Here is a 16,036-nt window from a genome sequence, read left to right on the forward strand (position 1 = left end):
GACAGATAGACAGACAGACAGACAGATAGATGGATAGATGGATAGATCCGGCCTGGCTACAGTGTAATTCTATGATTAGGTGGTGTTTGCAGCTGTGGGTACGTTTCCTACTTCGTAACTAACGAATACATATCTTATACATTTTGTCTGTGGGTTTCGTCGGATCGATGACATCCATAAAGTTCTTACATCAGTTACATCTGCATGTGACGCCGTCTTGGCAAGGTCCCAGCTGTTGACCGATCACTAGACTGAAATGCTATCATGACGTGTGTGCGGCATGTTGGGGCGGTGATATAAAATGCAGTTTTTTACTAAATTATACCACAATAATGGACCGATCTGGATCAATCTTGGATGCTGGCATGTTAGGACTGCCCCAAATACACATTTTATTAATCTTGTCTCTGAGTGTGGCGGATCCATGACATCCATACACCACTGAGGTCAGTTTTTCATTCACAAGAACAATAAAGCAATACAATACAATACAAACTAATTAAGCAATACAATAAAAATAAAAAAATAAAAGAAAAATGTGAAAATATACAATAAACCTAACAGTGTACTGTACACAATAAGATATGGCAATATGCTGTACACCTCGTGATCAACAACAGATATAACCTAAAAGTAACAAAAAAATTATATGAATGAAAAAGACCTACAAAATATAGATCATGTACAGAAATAAAATATAGAGTCTGAGCCTGAGCAGAAACCAAAAAATTCCACAGTAAACATACACTTACATTTGCGCACAACCTCACTCCTGAGCTGTTCTTTACTAGCATTAGTCGAAAAGTCTACACAATCAGCAAAACTATACAAGTAAATGACAATAATAATCATTAGGTTATATTGAAACAATGTGGACTATTTATTCTGAAGACACACTAGACATACTGTTCTAGACTGGCCCATGTGCTGGGCGGCTCCATTTAAATGACAGCCCCGTAAGAAGTCCAAATAGTTTTAGTTAATCAGTTGCGGTTGGCACAAGGTTAAAAACATGTTAAGTTGGTGAGCCAGCAGCCTTTGCCCAACACCAGTTGTGCTCAAGCCGCCCTTTTAATAAGCATGTTAATAATCTGATATCCAATAAGAGGATTGCCATCCCAGGCAGTTATCACATCCGGAGGACTTGTTAGGGTTGGAAATACTTATTCTACTCACTATGCCTCATTTAAATCCATATATATACTCTACAAAATGTAGGTTTTTTTTCTAATTTTTGGTGGCCTTGACTGTCTGCACCCCCCCACCCTGCCCCACCCCGTCCTACCCCGTCCTGTGCCTCCACCCCAACAGGAAGTAGGCTAATACTTAAAGCCCTTATCCTCTTTTATGCATCCACTCCCTCTTTGTTCTCCTTTGGCAGGGGTTCCCGAACGTTACCAACTCCATTCATTGTATTTGATATAAAAACATTTGCTTTCCCATACACATCGATTAATATTGTGTTCATGGAAAAACATGTAGCTATCACAGATACTGCCGTTTTTTTTCAGTCATAACCTTCCGAGATGACTTCCTCAGCGTAATCTACAAGGATTAGAAATAGATTCATGACCGACAGTGCAGTGCCTGACAATTTATAGATGCATGTGAGGACAATGTTGATTGTTGTTGAAAATAATCTAAGACAACATTCACATACAGAAGTCTCCTGTGAACTCAATCAAAAGTTCTTTGATTGAGTTCTCATGAAAGTCATTGATATGATGTGATATTTTATATAGATTCACAGATTTAGAGTTGAATTTATGAAGGGTGTTCTTTGAGATACGCCACACAGCTGACGTCACGTCAGCCAGGGAGCCCAACAGGGGATAATGGTATTTAGATGTCCTGTAAGCATGCGTGTCGTCCCAGTCAGCAACATTAATGGGGCCATGAGGCATCCTGCTCGTGCCCTCCATGCTTAAGCAAGGGGGTTATTAGACGGCATTAATGCTGCCAGGTCTGAGCGCGCTGTCTGCCGTGTAGCCCGGCTCCTCAGACATGGCGAGCACCAGCAAGATGCTCAACCTGTGGAACAGGAGACAGAGCCTCTTCCCCAACTACAAAGTCACCGGCTCGGACTCCAAACGGAGGCCCTCGGAGGAAAGCATCCTTCCATTTGCCAAGGACAGCTGTGTGAAGACATGGAATTCCATGCAGGAATTGAGCAGGGACATCTACGACATCTACGCCGAGTACGAGGAAGAAGAGGATGATTACGTGGCGCACACCCCGTCCAGACAGGCTCCCTCTCCGAAGAAAAACTACATGATCAACATTAATGTCGGAGGGAAGCCGTACCAGATAGCCTACAAGATGGCTGCCAAGTACCCCAAGACCAGGATAGGGAGACTTGCCACCTACACAGACCATAACATGAAGCTGGACCTGTGCGACGACTACACCGTCACAAACAACGAGTATTTCTTTGACAGGGACCCAGACGTCTTCCACAGCATCTTCAACTTCTACCGGACGGGCGTGCTGTGGATTAAGGACGAACTGTGTCCCCGCAATTTTCTGGAGGAGATCAATTACTGGGGGGTGAGGATCAAGAACACCCACCGCTGCTGCCGCATCTCCTTCGAGGAGCGGCAGGATGAGCTGAACGAGCAGCTGAAGATCCAGTGGGAGCTGGAGGCGGAGGTGGAGATTGAGGAGAACGAGGAGCTCTTCCAGGATATGTTCATGGGCCACTGGCGACGTGCCATTTGGAACCTGATGGAGAAGCCTTTCTCCTCCGTGCTGGCCAAGCTGATGGCGGTGGCCTCCAGTTTGTTCGTCCTCATCTCTCTGGTGGCCATGACTCTGAACACCGTGGAGGAGATGCAGTACAAAATGTACACGGGCCAACTCAGCGGGAAGAGCTACTGCGAATATGTGGAGTCCATGTGCATCGCCTTCTTCACCATGGAGTACCTGCTACGCTTGGTGTCCACGCCCGACCTCAAGTCCTTCTACAGGAGTGTGCTCAACACAGTGGACCTGATCGCCATCCTGCCCCAGTACCTGCAACTGATCCTGGAGTTCTTCGACAACGAGGAAAACTACATGAAGCACGAGGCGGACATGCAGGCGGTGGGGCAGGTGGGGAAGCTGGGCCAGGTGCTTCGAATCATGAGGCTCATGCGAATCTTCCGCATCTTGAAGCTGGCGCGGCACTCGACCGGCTTGCGGGCATTCGGCTTCACCCTGCGCCAATGTTACCAGCAAGTGGGCTGCCTCTTCCTCTTCATCGCTATGGGCATCTTCAGCTTCTCCGCTATGGTTTACACAGTGGAGCACGACATGCCGCAAACCAACTTCACCAGCATCCCTCACGCCTGGTGGTGGGCAGCAGTGAGTAACCTCAATGACATTTACTTTTAACATTCATTCGCAGCGGTGACCTCATTAACACTAACACTTACATCTACAGGGTCCCATAATATAAACCAAGAACCCTAAGTACAACTATATACTCAAAAGAAGATGTACATACAATATAAAGTCATAAATCTCATTTGCAAACATAAAGGAATCCTCTTCATATGCTGTTGCTTCAGTTTCATTGGGAATCTCTTAGCGATCCTTAATTACTGTAAGAGAATCATCGAGTCCTGAATATATCAATTAGAGACTTAAGTAACAACCCAGAGTAAGCTATTTATGTTACATGCCCTAGCTCTTTAATTACTTCGATTCTGGCGGTACTTCCACCTTATAATGCTATTAGATCCCACCAACGAGAATACCTGGCCCAATAGCGAATGGGGCCCGGTCCCTCTCTCACACATCCCCTGCTTCTACATCAATGAAATGCACTCGGTCCTCGCAGATAGAGTAGGTCCATTGTAGCTCGAAGGGAGCGCTGGGTTACGGTTTTCATTACCTCTGCAATCCCATAAGTAGAGCGTGTGGCACAGACTTCACCAGAGGAGGGAGTACACCACCCACCCTTGTCGCTCTGTGGGGTAGACGATGCAACTGTGGTGGGATGGGACGGTGGTTAGGTTTCCATTGAGGTGAACACGGAGAAGAAGCATTTCTCTTCCAAAAAACAGTATTTACTCCTTTTTAATCACCTTACCAGGCCATGTGCGCACATTTGTGTCGTCACATAATTCACAATTTCATGACCTCGGACACTCAATAAGGCTCTGAAAGGGATTATCTTTCAACCCGGGTTAAGGGGCACATCTGGGGCAGGTTAAGGTAAACTGTCGTTGCAAAGATAATGTTGCGTCATGGGAATGAACCAAATACTGAATAATATCAATAGTCTGACAGAAGTTGAAATGCAGAGCGTAAAAAAGTACCCATTTAATATTCTCAATAGAAGAGAAGTAAAAACAATAGTCAGTCAGGAAAGATGTTCAACAAACCAGCTGAACGACCTCATGACATAAGTATAAGAACAGAAACAGGTCTAATTTTAGGATATCAACCGGAGGCTTTGCAGGCATGCATGCAGACGTGTACATTTATAGACGCGAGAGGGGCAAACCGGGACATGGGAGCAGATGAGGGATTAGATGGAGGAGTGCAAGAAAGGAGAGGAAGGCAAGCAGTTCATATGGTGTCAGATGTCCACGTGGGAAGCTGTGTTCACGTGTGGTAACTCCCCCCTTCTCTCCCCCCGCAGGTCAGCATCTCCACCGTGGGCTACGGGGATGTCTACCCGGAGACGGTCCTGGGACGCCTCTTTGCCTTCATCTGCATCTCTTTCGGAATCATCCTCAACGGCCTGCCCATCTCCATCCTCTTCAACAAGTTCTCGGACTACTACTCCAAACTCAAGTCCAACGAGTACACGGCCAACATGAAGCAAAGGGGGAAAGTGAGGTTTGCCAAAAGGACAGTCAAACGACTCAATCTTTGCTGTGGGGCCAAGGTGTCTCATTCTAGATGATTTGTTTAATATATGTATATATATTTCTTGCTTTTTTTAAATGATATGCTAATATGATATATTTTATATTGTATACATTGTTTTTTGCTTGCATTGCTTTGCTGAATGACGACTTCTTTTGTTTCCCATCTGAATAAGGTAAACAAAACAAAAAAGAAAAAGAAAGCTAAATAAGCTAATAACCTCTGCCGGGGCCCCAAAATAAATGGGAATTTCTATAAAATGTTTTTGTACTCACATAACCACTTTTTAAAGTTGTAAATTGGTGGTCCACTTTAGATATTTGCATTTCCACTGATTGTTTTAATGTGATAAATCTCTTCTGTCAAATTTGAAGTCATTCAAGTAAAATGCCGGTTTACCAGGCCCCGTGGCAACATCGATTTGATAATACCAGATTGTTATAAATATTAAATATACACCCTCGTTTGTTTTCTTATTTTTCATGGTTTTTTTTACACAATATAAATGTATTTTCATGGAATAAAGTTTGATATGATATTGCATGATGTTCCATCTTCTGTTTGAGTCAATGGATAGCAAATTGAAACTAAATAATTCCGAAATTACCTTTTTAATAACAACACTATTTTGCCCCATTGAATGGGGGGGTTATAGAGATTCAAACAGCTAAAGATAAAATAAAGAAAAAAATATATTTTGATTTAAATAACCAGTTTCAAAACTAGCCATATGTTAAACAAACCAAAATACTACATGTATGAACAAAATATTGAAAATACATTTTAAAAATAACTCTGAATTTATGTGATGAGGTTTATGTGATGATTTAAAGATTATTTCGCTTTGGGCCTGCAGGCAAAACCTATTGGCTGTACATGAAGAGCTGATGTGTTGCTATGAAAGTGGTAAATTCTTATGGGTTAGTGATGGGTTAGAGATTTTCGGCATTGAAAATATGCGTTCTGAAAGTTTCCTTGGTATTTATTTATTTACCGTGATTGGTTGGGATGTCACAGAAAACATCATTGCTTCGCTTGAATGACACAATACCTACGCACTCAATATGCCATAATGATAAGAAGGATTAGATTGACGTGTGATAATCCAGGTCATTCTCGTCGCACAATACAAGATGTGCTTCGGAGGAAATAGTGGAGAGGTCCATCAGCACCATCATCATAAACAAAGTTTTCACGGCACTGCGATAAAAAATACACCACATTTTAGCCATTCTAACAACTGTGGACTGAAGTGGACTTTCATCAATGCATATAAGAGTCACTAAAGGTATATATATATATATACATACATATATATATATATTTTACCACTTTCCATCTGTCACAAATGGTAATTGTACTCGAAAAACACACGCCACAAGTTCAGGTAGGATTTGGAGTCCTTGGTCACCCCCTGGTTTGCGGGCCAGGACAGTGTGTTGTGCTGTCATGTTGTGGTGTCACCTTCACCTGGGTCATACCCATTCATTTGTTGAATATTTAATAAGGTTTGGTAATTAAACAGAATAGCCGTGGCACTGCAAATAAACAAATAAATATATAATTGTCCTCAGTAAATAACACAATTTTGTAGTGTTGAGCGTAAAGCTGTGGATGGACGGTGGCACGTGTCTGCTGCCCTCTGCTGGTGGCCCCCTGGTAGTGCACAGAATCGACCCGTTCAACGCCAAATAACGCTGAATTAACTGATGAATGAATTCGTTTAAGAATATACCAAATTAAAAAAATAACCCCCCCCCCTCTAACAACTCTGATTGTATGTAATTGTAGTTTGTTTCCCCTCTGTGTGAATCCATTTTTTTATTGTTACATTCATAATTGAAGGGTATCAGAAATGTAAGAAAAAATCAGCAGCGAATAAAACAGCCAACAGAAAAATGGGCTTGTGAAAGCAACATAAACTATATATATATATATAGATAAATGAATGCCATAGAATTTGTGAATTCGTTTTTGTTTTGTTTTTCGAACATGTATTCATCGTTTTTTATTGTATTGTAAGTGTTGCTCGCTGTCTCTTATTGTTCATTAGGAACCGCACGGCGCACGATGACGTCACGGGCGTACCCACAATCCCTCGCGGCTGTAAAGTCACCCCTGTGGCCGCTGCGAGCAGAGGGCGTCGAGGCGACTTGGCCGTTCGAGCTGCGCGACAAATGGCTCCTCCCGTGGCGGTGTCGCCGCTCATCAAGGTCTGTGTTGTACGGCTCCGGACGGATACGGGCTGTGGTCTGGTCTGGGTCCTTGTGCCTGTGCATTTTATTTGTGGAGATCGGCGGCCGCCGAGCGAACGCCAACAACGCCGATGCGAGGCCGCTGGTGTGAGGCGCAGGCAGATCCGTTCGGACGGGGGCTGTGAAAATGATAACGCGGTCATGTTTGTTTTCATGTGAAACTGTGTGAACACGTTGCGCCAGACGACACTTCACGCTCTATACTTACTATTCACCTTGTATAGAATATACAATCGCGATGCTCTGCAATAGTAATAAATATAAACAATATGTAATAAACAACAAAACAATATTTGGCCTGTGCGTCGTATCGCAATTGCACGTTTTACTGTTTCGATTTTTGTATTTTTAGGCTATTTGTGTATATTTGGGAATTTGTTTTATTTTAACTTACATTTTTATTCTATTTTATAAATATTTTGTTCAGCTGCTAAGCTTTTTATTTCATTTTCTTTTTTTTTTTAAATGCTAATTGCCTTTTATAGAAACGCGCCAACCTCATCATAACAAATTCCTGGTGTGTGTAAATGGACCTGACCTAATTGTGATTAAAGCTGGAGCAATCAGCAGATGGCTCTAATGTATTGACAAAGAACATTTATAATAAGTTGACTAGACAAGTGCACTGTGGTTAGAACACGATTCCATTATAACCCTTACTTACCTGCCATTCATTTGCTTTAATTGCAGACAGCAAGGTATTCAGCCTTGATTTTTGGCATCATCTATGGCAAAAGGAGATATGGTGAGTTAATTCATCTTCATTTACCATGGCAACAGTGTCAAATCTGTTGATGTGATGTGTAGATGTGGCACACAATCCATTATTTGTGTATTCTAATTAAACTGTCAGCATGTGAAAACATTATCAGACCTTTTGTCTCCCTGGATCAGCATGATACTTTTGAACCTGCCAATAGTAAAGTGAAAGTATTTCTTTCTTCTAAAGTAAAAGTGCAAATAGCTTGAGACACACACACATATATATATATATACACACACACACACACACACACACACTACTCACAAAAAGTGAGGGATATTTGGCTTACGGGTGAAATTTATGGAAAATGTAAAAAGTTCACGTTACAGTGATATTATATCATGAAAGTAGGGCATTTAAGTAGAAGCATGCAATGGTGATTTCCTCATCTCAAACAATTGATTGAAACAAAAGCCAACAACAGTGGTGGGTATACCACAACAAAAAATGTCAATGTCTCAATAACTTGTCATGTGCCCTTGAGTATCAATTACAGCTTGACAACGACGTCTCATGCTGTTCACAAGTCGACTTATTGTCTGCTGAGGCCTGGCACCCCGCTCTTCTTGAAGGGCGGCCCTCAGGTCATTGAGGTTCCTGGGTACAGAGTTACGAGCCTCTACACGGCGACTCAGCTGATCCCATAGGTTTTCTATGGGATTCAGGTCTGGAGAAAGTGCAGGCCACTCCATTTGAGGTGCCCCAGTCTCCAGCAGCCGTTCCCTGATGATGCGACCTTGATGAGCTGGAGCATTGTCGTCCATGAAGATGAAATGAGGCCTGTGTTGTTCATGCAGGGGCACAATGACTGGATTAATGATGTTATTCATGTAGTATGGGCTTGTCACTGTACCATTCAAAGTTTAGGGCAGTTCTGTATTGACTTGACACACCTGCCCACACTGTAACACCACCACCAAAGGCTCGTCTGGTGACAACAGTGGCTGATGCATAACGCTCTCCTTGACGTCTCCAACATCGTTGGCGGCCATCTTTTCTGCTCAACGTGAATCGACTTTCATCAGAGAACAGCACTGAGGCCACTGGTCCCTCGTCCAGCGTAAATGCTCCCTGGCCCGTGCAAGACGATGATGCCTGTGCCTGGTGGTGTGGTCAGGTTCCCTTGCAGGTCGTCTTGCACGCAGACCACGCTGATGTCAATGGTTTTGAATGGTCTGACGTGACACTTGGGTGCCTCTCACCTCCCTTAAATGTGCCTGGAGTTGAGTGGCATTCATAATCTGGTTCTGCAGGGCACTGTTCACAATGAAGCGCTCATCAGTGTGGGATGTGGCCAAAGGACGTCCACTTCTATGCCTTTCTGTGACTCTTCCAGTCTCTGTATCTCTGTTGCAACCTGCTGATGACACTCTGTGACACTCTAAGCTCAGTGGCCACTTCCCTCTGAGAACATCCTGTTTGAAGCCTCACAATGGCAGGTACTGTTGATCAGTTGTTAGGTGTCATCTTGGTCTCATGATGTCAAAATGTGAACAGCATGATGAAGAGGACTGTTTAAATACCAATTCTAATTGAACCAGGAAATGTATTGGTCGATTCATGGATCAAACACTAGTTGTGAATTTTGCCGTTCAGCTCCTTGTTAGAGAACAGCAAGTTGTGCAAAAAGTACTGAAACATTGAACAGTTGGACATGTGCATTCAAAAGTTTAGAGAAGGTCAATTTAAGTTCACCTGTAAAGGTTATAGTGCATGAAATATCATGAAAAAGTTCAATATTTGGTCACTCATTTCAGAAAGTGAAACCCATATTATATAGATTCATTACACGTAGAGTGAAATATTTCAAGCCTTTATTTCTTGAAATGTTGATGATTGTGGCTAAAGATAATGAAACCCAAAATTCAGTGTCTCAGAAAAATAGAATATTGTGGAAAAAGTACAATATTGGAAAGTCATGGTGCTCCAAATACCTGCAAAGATTTCCTGAGCCTTGAAATGGTCTCTCAGTCTGGAACAGTAGGCTACACAATCATGGGGAAGACTGCTGACTTGACAGAAGTCCAGAAGACAGTCATTGACACTCTCCACAAGGAGGGTAAAGCCACAAAAGGTCATTGCTAAAGAAGCTGGTTGTTCACAGAGTGCTGTATCCAAGCATGTTCATAAAGTTGAGTGGAAGGAAAAAGTGTGGAAGGAAAAGGTGCACCAGCAAAAGGAATAACCGCAGCCTTGAGAGGATTGTCAAGCAAAATCCATTCAAGAATTTGGGGGAAGCTTCACAAGGAGTGGACTGAGGCTGGAGTCAGCGCATCAAGAGCCACTACGCACAGACGAATCCTAGGTATGGGCTACAAATGTCGCATTCCCTGTGTCAAGCCACTCCTGAACCAGAGCCAATGTCAGAAGCGTCTTGCCTGGGCTGTGGAGAAAAAGAACTGGACTGTTGATCAGTCCAAAATCCTCTTTTCAAATGAAAGTAAATTTGTCAAGTCCTTTGTGAAATCAAGGTCCCAGAGTCTGGAGGAAAAGTAGAGAGGCACAGAATCCACATTGCTTGAAGTCCAGTGTGAAGCTTCCACAGTCAGTGATGATTTGGGCTGCCGTGTCATCTGCTGGTGTTGGTCCACTGTGTTTTCTGAAGTCCACAGTCAACACAGCCATCTACCAGGACATTTTAGAGCACTTCATGCTTCCTTCTGCTGACAAGCTTTATGGAGATGCTGATTTCATTTTCCAGCAGGACTTGGCACCTGCCCACACTGCCAAAGGTACCAAAAGCTGGTTCGATGACCATGGTGTTACTGTGCTTGATTGGCCAGCAAACTTGCCTGATCTGAACCCCATAGAGAATCTATGGGGTATTGTCAAGAGGAAGATGAGAGACACCAGACCCAACAATGCAGATGACCTGAAGGCTGCTATCAAAGCAACCTGGGCTTCCATTACACCTGAGCAGTGCCACAGGCTGATCACCCCCATGCCACGCCGCATTGATGCAGTTATTCATGCAAAAGGAGGCCCAACCAAGAATTGAGTGCATAGAAATGAACATACCTTTCAGAAGCCTGACATTTCTGTTTCAAATATCCTTTTTTTTTTTATTGGTCTTTTGTAATATTCTAATTTTCTGACACATAGAATTTTGGGTTTTCATTATTTATAGCCATAATCATTAAAATTTCAAGAAATAAAGGCTTGAAATATTTTTACTCTACGTGTAATGAATCTATATAATATATGGATTTCACTTTCTGAGATGAGCGACAAGAAATATTGAACTTTTTTCGTGTGCTTTTTAATTAATGGAACATTACTGGCAGAAGTGGTAGAGTAAAAAGTATATATATTTGCTTTGAAATGTAGTGAAGTAAAATCTCTGAAAGTCATCATTGGAACCCAGTCAAACTACCTTTGAGCAAGGCACTAAAGTCGGTTTACACTACATAGTTTTGGTTGAGTAGAGAGTTGGGCTTGTTGCTCTATGAATGTGAAATCTATCTGGAAAACAAACCCAAATTAGAATGAAAGTGGAACAACAATATGCGTAATGATGTTATACCTCTTTGTCCACATAACGGATGTTTTGGAATTGAGCCCATAGTTTCCCTGACTCCTCAGATGAGCTGAAGCCTGTGGCTGCTGAAGAGAGGAGGATCGAGGAGGAGGAGAAAAAGGTTCGGGAGGAGAAGGAGCGCATCGCCAAGCAGCTGGCTGAAGGTAAATCCCACTCAGCTTTACATCTGCTTGCAGTGCATTCAAACTCTTTATATATAGACTTTCCTGATGCGACTATTTCAACTAATTCAATCTGCATTGTATATTGCAAGTATAATTACAATAAGTAAACAATTAGAAAATGTTTTCAGTATTTATTTTATGGATGCATCGATATATGCAGTCTGACACCAGGCTGAAATCTTCAGTGTTCAATACAAAAATCTAATGCCAGATTTTATTTTTATTTTTTTACACATATCCTAAGAGGAAAAACAAGATAAGTCAATCATAAATAATTAGGAGCTTAACTTGAGATCTGAAAACTCAAATTCCATCATTGCAATTCTTCTTTCTTTCAGCCTCTGAAGACACTATTCTGAAGTAAAGCAGGATTGACTCAGTCTTTCGTGTGAAGATTTCCACCTGTTCGTGCAATTTCCCACCTTCCCACCTCGTCGATCTGCATCGACGTGGTCAAAATGAGGTCCCTCACTCCTCCCAGCTTGTGTTTGCTTGTACTGTTGCTTTTACAGCCTCATTTGGGATCACCAGACTAGATATTTATTTGATGTGAGAAATGTTGTTCTGACAAGTTATGAAGTTCATGTTTGTACCTACGGTTACATCATCAATAAATAAATAAAACAAACGTCATGGTTATTGATGTTTTTGTCTTTATTTTTCTTTGTATTTATCTGTGCACTGATTGTTCTCCTGTACCCCAAATTGAAACAGTCTCACTTTGTGCTGCACGGTGTAGAATCTGTTATCAAAGGGATACCATGACATTTTAAAGTGAGCTTTTCAGAGAAAAGCCCCAATTTCAAAAGTATCTTCAGCCTCGTGTTGAATCCCCTTCAAAATGGCGGCACTGGTTGGCAACTCAACCATGAACGTTTTGGTTGTAAACACAGACTGCTACGTTTGCGAACAAGGTCATGACAAATTCTAAATGCATGTAGAAACACTCCAGGTGAGGAGAAATGACACAGATGTTTTGACTTACCTTGGCGGAAGGTAGATGGAGTTACGCTGCAGATTTGCCGAGGTGTGCAAACGGTTCACTTGAAAGAACCACTTGTGGAGGAAGACATCAGACGTCCTGGCTTAAACACTAGAACAAAGCTGACGCAGGGGAGTCCTGAGATAATTCTGGTGAGCAGGAATTCACCTTATTGAGCCTTTAAACTATGACCCGTGTCTTGGTTCATATCGTTTTAAGGGACGTTTGTGTCAAGGGAGAATATTGTGTTTCCTTACATTAAATCATTTGCCACGACCTTGCGGGGAGAACCATTTTCCACAACAGGGTCTGTCTCACCCTTTGTTGTTTTGTTTTCAGATTACAGTTGACGTAATGTTTTAAGAATGGACGGGACCGAAGACTCGAGAGCCAACATCCCAAGATTGTACTTGTAAGCAACGACTGTGCCAAGAATAGGTCGGCGCTATAATGGAAGCGCTTGTCTGGTTCGTGTAAAAACACTCACTCTGGGGTTTGTGAGGTGAGCCTGTCGCAGGTGGGAGGAGTACAGTGGATTACTGAAATTGGATTACAAAAATGTGTCGGTTGCAAAATATACAATAAAAATAAAATCACACATCTAGACAACTCCAGTAACATTACTTTTACATTGTCCATAGTAAATAAGTAAGTCCGCAATTGAGAGATTTCAGATGAACGATGGTAAACAGCGGCGCCCCCCCCCCGTGGCGCTACATAAGACGGCGTAACAAGTGTTGGACACATGTTTTTCTAAGTTACTTCTGAAGTGTGAGGATTTCGATTTCATGATTCACGACCACACGTGTAATTTGTGTCACTTGCAAATTTTTAAAAGGGGACATTTTAAAGAGAACTCTTAACACATTTCAGGATGGCCGAAGGAAAATTCAAACCCTATACACAAAGATCCTTTCCCAGGGTGGTTAACTGGAGGACGAGCTGGTCATCGAGACTAATGGAGATCCTTCAAAATAAACAAATGAATCAACAAGTTTAGGTGCACACTCCATTAAATGACTGAAAACAGACGACTGAGCCCCAGGAGCCACTTTAGCCACACTGGCCTTGGGGACTTTTTTGACCATTTGAAAAGCTTGTCTTTTCAACAATGTTAACTCAAACTGAATATGATCTATCTTTTAAATACGAATCCAAAGTTCCCTCCAAATAGGTATATGAATGTCAGATTACCAAATCGCACAATTATTTGAAAGGTTCTCGCAGGCGGCAGCCCCGTGACATGGAACGCCTCAAAGACCCGCGTTATGTCATGTCAACATTGTGGTGGGGCTGAGGCGCAGTCACCACATCCTGTCGCCATGTGCCTTCGCACGGCTCTGCAAACAATTACATAAAGCCGAGATGCTGTATGCAGAGGGGTGAACAGCTTACAGTGGGGATTTTCGTCAATAGGATTAGCGATAGATTTAAACTCTCCATTTAGGTCCAAGATGTGAAAATAAATCGGCGAGCCGGTCTGCGTCTTGGGTATATAAAGGTCACCGCCACAGTCTAAAACAAAAGCTTGGGATCCGTACACCTCCTGCAGCCTCTCCAGCCTCTTCACGCTCCAGGTAAGGTGCTTCTCCCTAAGGGTACCTGTTTCTGAACAATGAATTTCGACGGCTAATCATCCCCGACAGACGTACGGAATTGTATTATTATTATTGTTATTATTGTTGTTCCAGGATGGACATGCAAATGTTTGCTTTCGCGGTGGTTTTTCTGGCCTGCGTCGAGCAGAGCCTGGCCTCCTGCGTGGTGGACAGCTTCACCGTGAAGCAGGACTTTGACCCCGAGAGAGTGAGTACAGGGGGGAAAGAAATAGAAATTCAATGTAAAATAGTGATGGAATTAAAAGGAAAACCAGAGTATTGTGTATTCTAGTTAGTATCCTGTAAGGTATGCCATTTCAGTGTGGGATGAGTTTGGATTTATCCATCTCAGTAGGTAGCAAATTATTTCTACTCACATTTTATATTTTATACTCAACATATTATGCATGTCATTAATAACACATGCTTACTCTTGTCGGGCTTGCAGTACGCCGGGAAGTGGTACGCTCTGCAGAAGAAGGATCCCGAAGGCCTGTTCCTCCAGGACAACATTTCTGCCGAGTACACCATTGGCGATGACGGTGCCATGGTAGCCTCCTCCAGGGGCAGGGTCACTCTTTTCGGGTGAGCGCCGACAAACATAACTCGTTGCAATGCCATATTGATTTTAAATATGTCTGAAAGCTAGCACTACGCTGTAAAGTTTGTTTCACCGGCGTTTCCTCCCGACCGCAGGTTCTGGGTGGTGTGTGCCGACATGGCCGCCCAGTACTCAGTGCCTGACCCCACCAGCCCCGGCAAGATGTTCATGAACTACCAGGGCCTGGCCAGCTACCTGTCCAGCGGAGGTAAGCCGTGGTTTAAACACACACACACACACACACACACTCACTCACACACACACACACACGCACACTCTAATGTCCACTTTCCTCCTCCCCTCCGTAAAAACCAGGTGATAACTACTGGATCATTGACACCGACTACGACAACTACGCCCTGACCTACGCCTGCCGCACTCTGAAGGACGACGGCAGCTGTGATGACGGATACTCCCTGGTCTTCTCTCGCAACCCCCGTGGCCTTGCACTCCCCATCCAGAGGATCGTCCGCCAGAAACAGGAGGAGATCTGCATGGCCGGACAGTTCGAGCCCGTGCTGCAGTCCGGTACGTCCCCGGTCCTGAGATGTTCCGCTAAATAAATGAAAGCCATTGAATAGTAGGGGATTGAAATGTCCTATAACCAGCTTCCAACAGCAAGGAGTGCAAATGTCAACGTTAAACCCTGGCGGCAGGTGTAGCAAATATTCACAAGTCGACTGTGATTTTGAATACTACCCAGTAAACACTGATTTGGGCTTATTACACAGCTCGGTGGAATACTCAATTCTTGCTGACAGCACAGGTTAAAAAAATAAACAAACCAAAAAAGGAATACTTGATTCTGATTGGTTGATAGTAGTAATCAGAGGTCAGTTATCTCTGAATAATGATTGCTCACTGATAATAATGACCGCTAACTTTGTTGAGGAAATATATCTTTCTTCGTGAAAGCCCTTAAACTGGGCGTGCTAGTTCTATTATTCCATTTAAAAACCAGTATCCCATCTCAACGTATTATTTTATTCAGTAATAAGCGGGATAATGTTCAGCCAGACGGTCACTATCGCAAAATAACGTGGGACCAAGGGACCAACTTGTCGGGGGTTATTTGCGATAATGACCCTCTGTTAAAATAAGTTATTGTTTAAATTAAAATAAAATATTTATGACCTTTCCCCATTTTGTTCCTCCCCGACAGGAGCTTGCTAAACCTCCCCCTCGTTGGAGCTTGAAGTTGTGGAACCTGCGTAAGGTTGGAACTGGTCATCCTGCCCAAGCTGAAGACGGAGGTCTCCTCCAAGACCATTGGGGATT

The 16,036-nt window shown here is 43.0% G+C and overlaps 2 protein-coding genes across 2 annotated transcripts; both read left to right on the forward strand.

Annotated features, from left to right (window-relative positions):
• Positions 1 to 2,004: 2,004 nt before the first annotated feature.
• kcnv2b (potassium channel, subfamily V, member 2b) lies at positions 2,005 to 12,216 on the forward strand (the record flags this gene model as incomplete). Its single annotated transcript, XM_080004042.1, has 6 exons — positions 2,005 to 3,342; positions 4,628 to 4,827; positions 6,911 to 7,070; positions 7,803 to 7,857; positions 11,458 to 11,556; positions 11,916 to 12,216. The coding sequence occupies 6 exons, from the start codon at positions 2,005 to 2,007 to the stop codon at positions 11,939 to 11,941; spliced, it is 1,878 nt and encodes a 625-aa protein (XP_079860168.1). The 3' UTR covers positions 11,942 to 12,216.
• A 1,786-nt stretch (positions 12,217 to 14,002) lies between these two features.
• Positions 14,003 to 15,931, forward strand: LOC307233092 (purpurin-like; the record flags this gene model as incomplete). Its single annotated transcript, XM_080004305.1, has 6 exons — positions 14,003 to 14,136; positions 14,251 to 14,365; positions 14,606 to 14,742; positions 14,854 to 14,966; positions 15,074 to 15,286; positions 15,921 to 15,931. The coding sequence occupies exons 2-6, from the start codon at positions 14,252 to 14,254 to the stop codon at positions 15,929 to 15,931; spliced, it is 588 nt and encodes a 195-aa protein (XP_079860431.1). The 5' UTR covers positions 14,003 to 14,136; position 14,251.
• Positions 15,932 to 16,036: the final 105 nt, after the last annotated feature.

This window comes from Zeus faber, assembly GCF_960531495.2.
Source record: "Zeus faber genome assembly, chromosome: 7".
NCBI classification, from domain to species: Eukaryota; Metazoa; Chordata; class Actinopteri; order Zeiformes; family Zeidae; genus Zeus; species Zeus faber.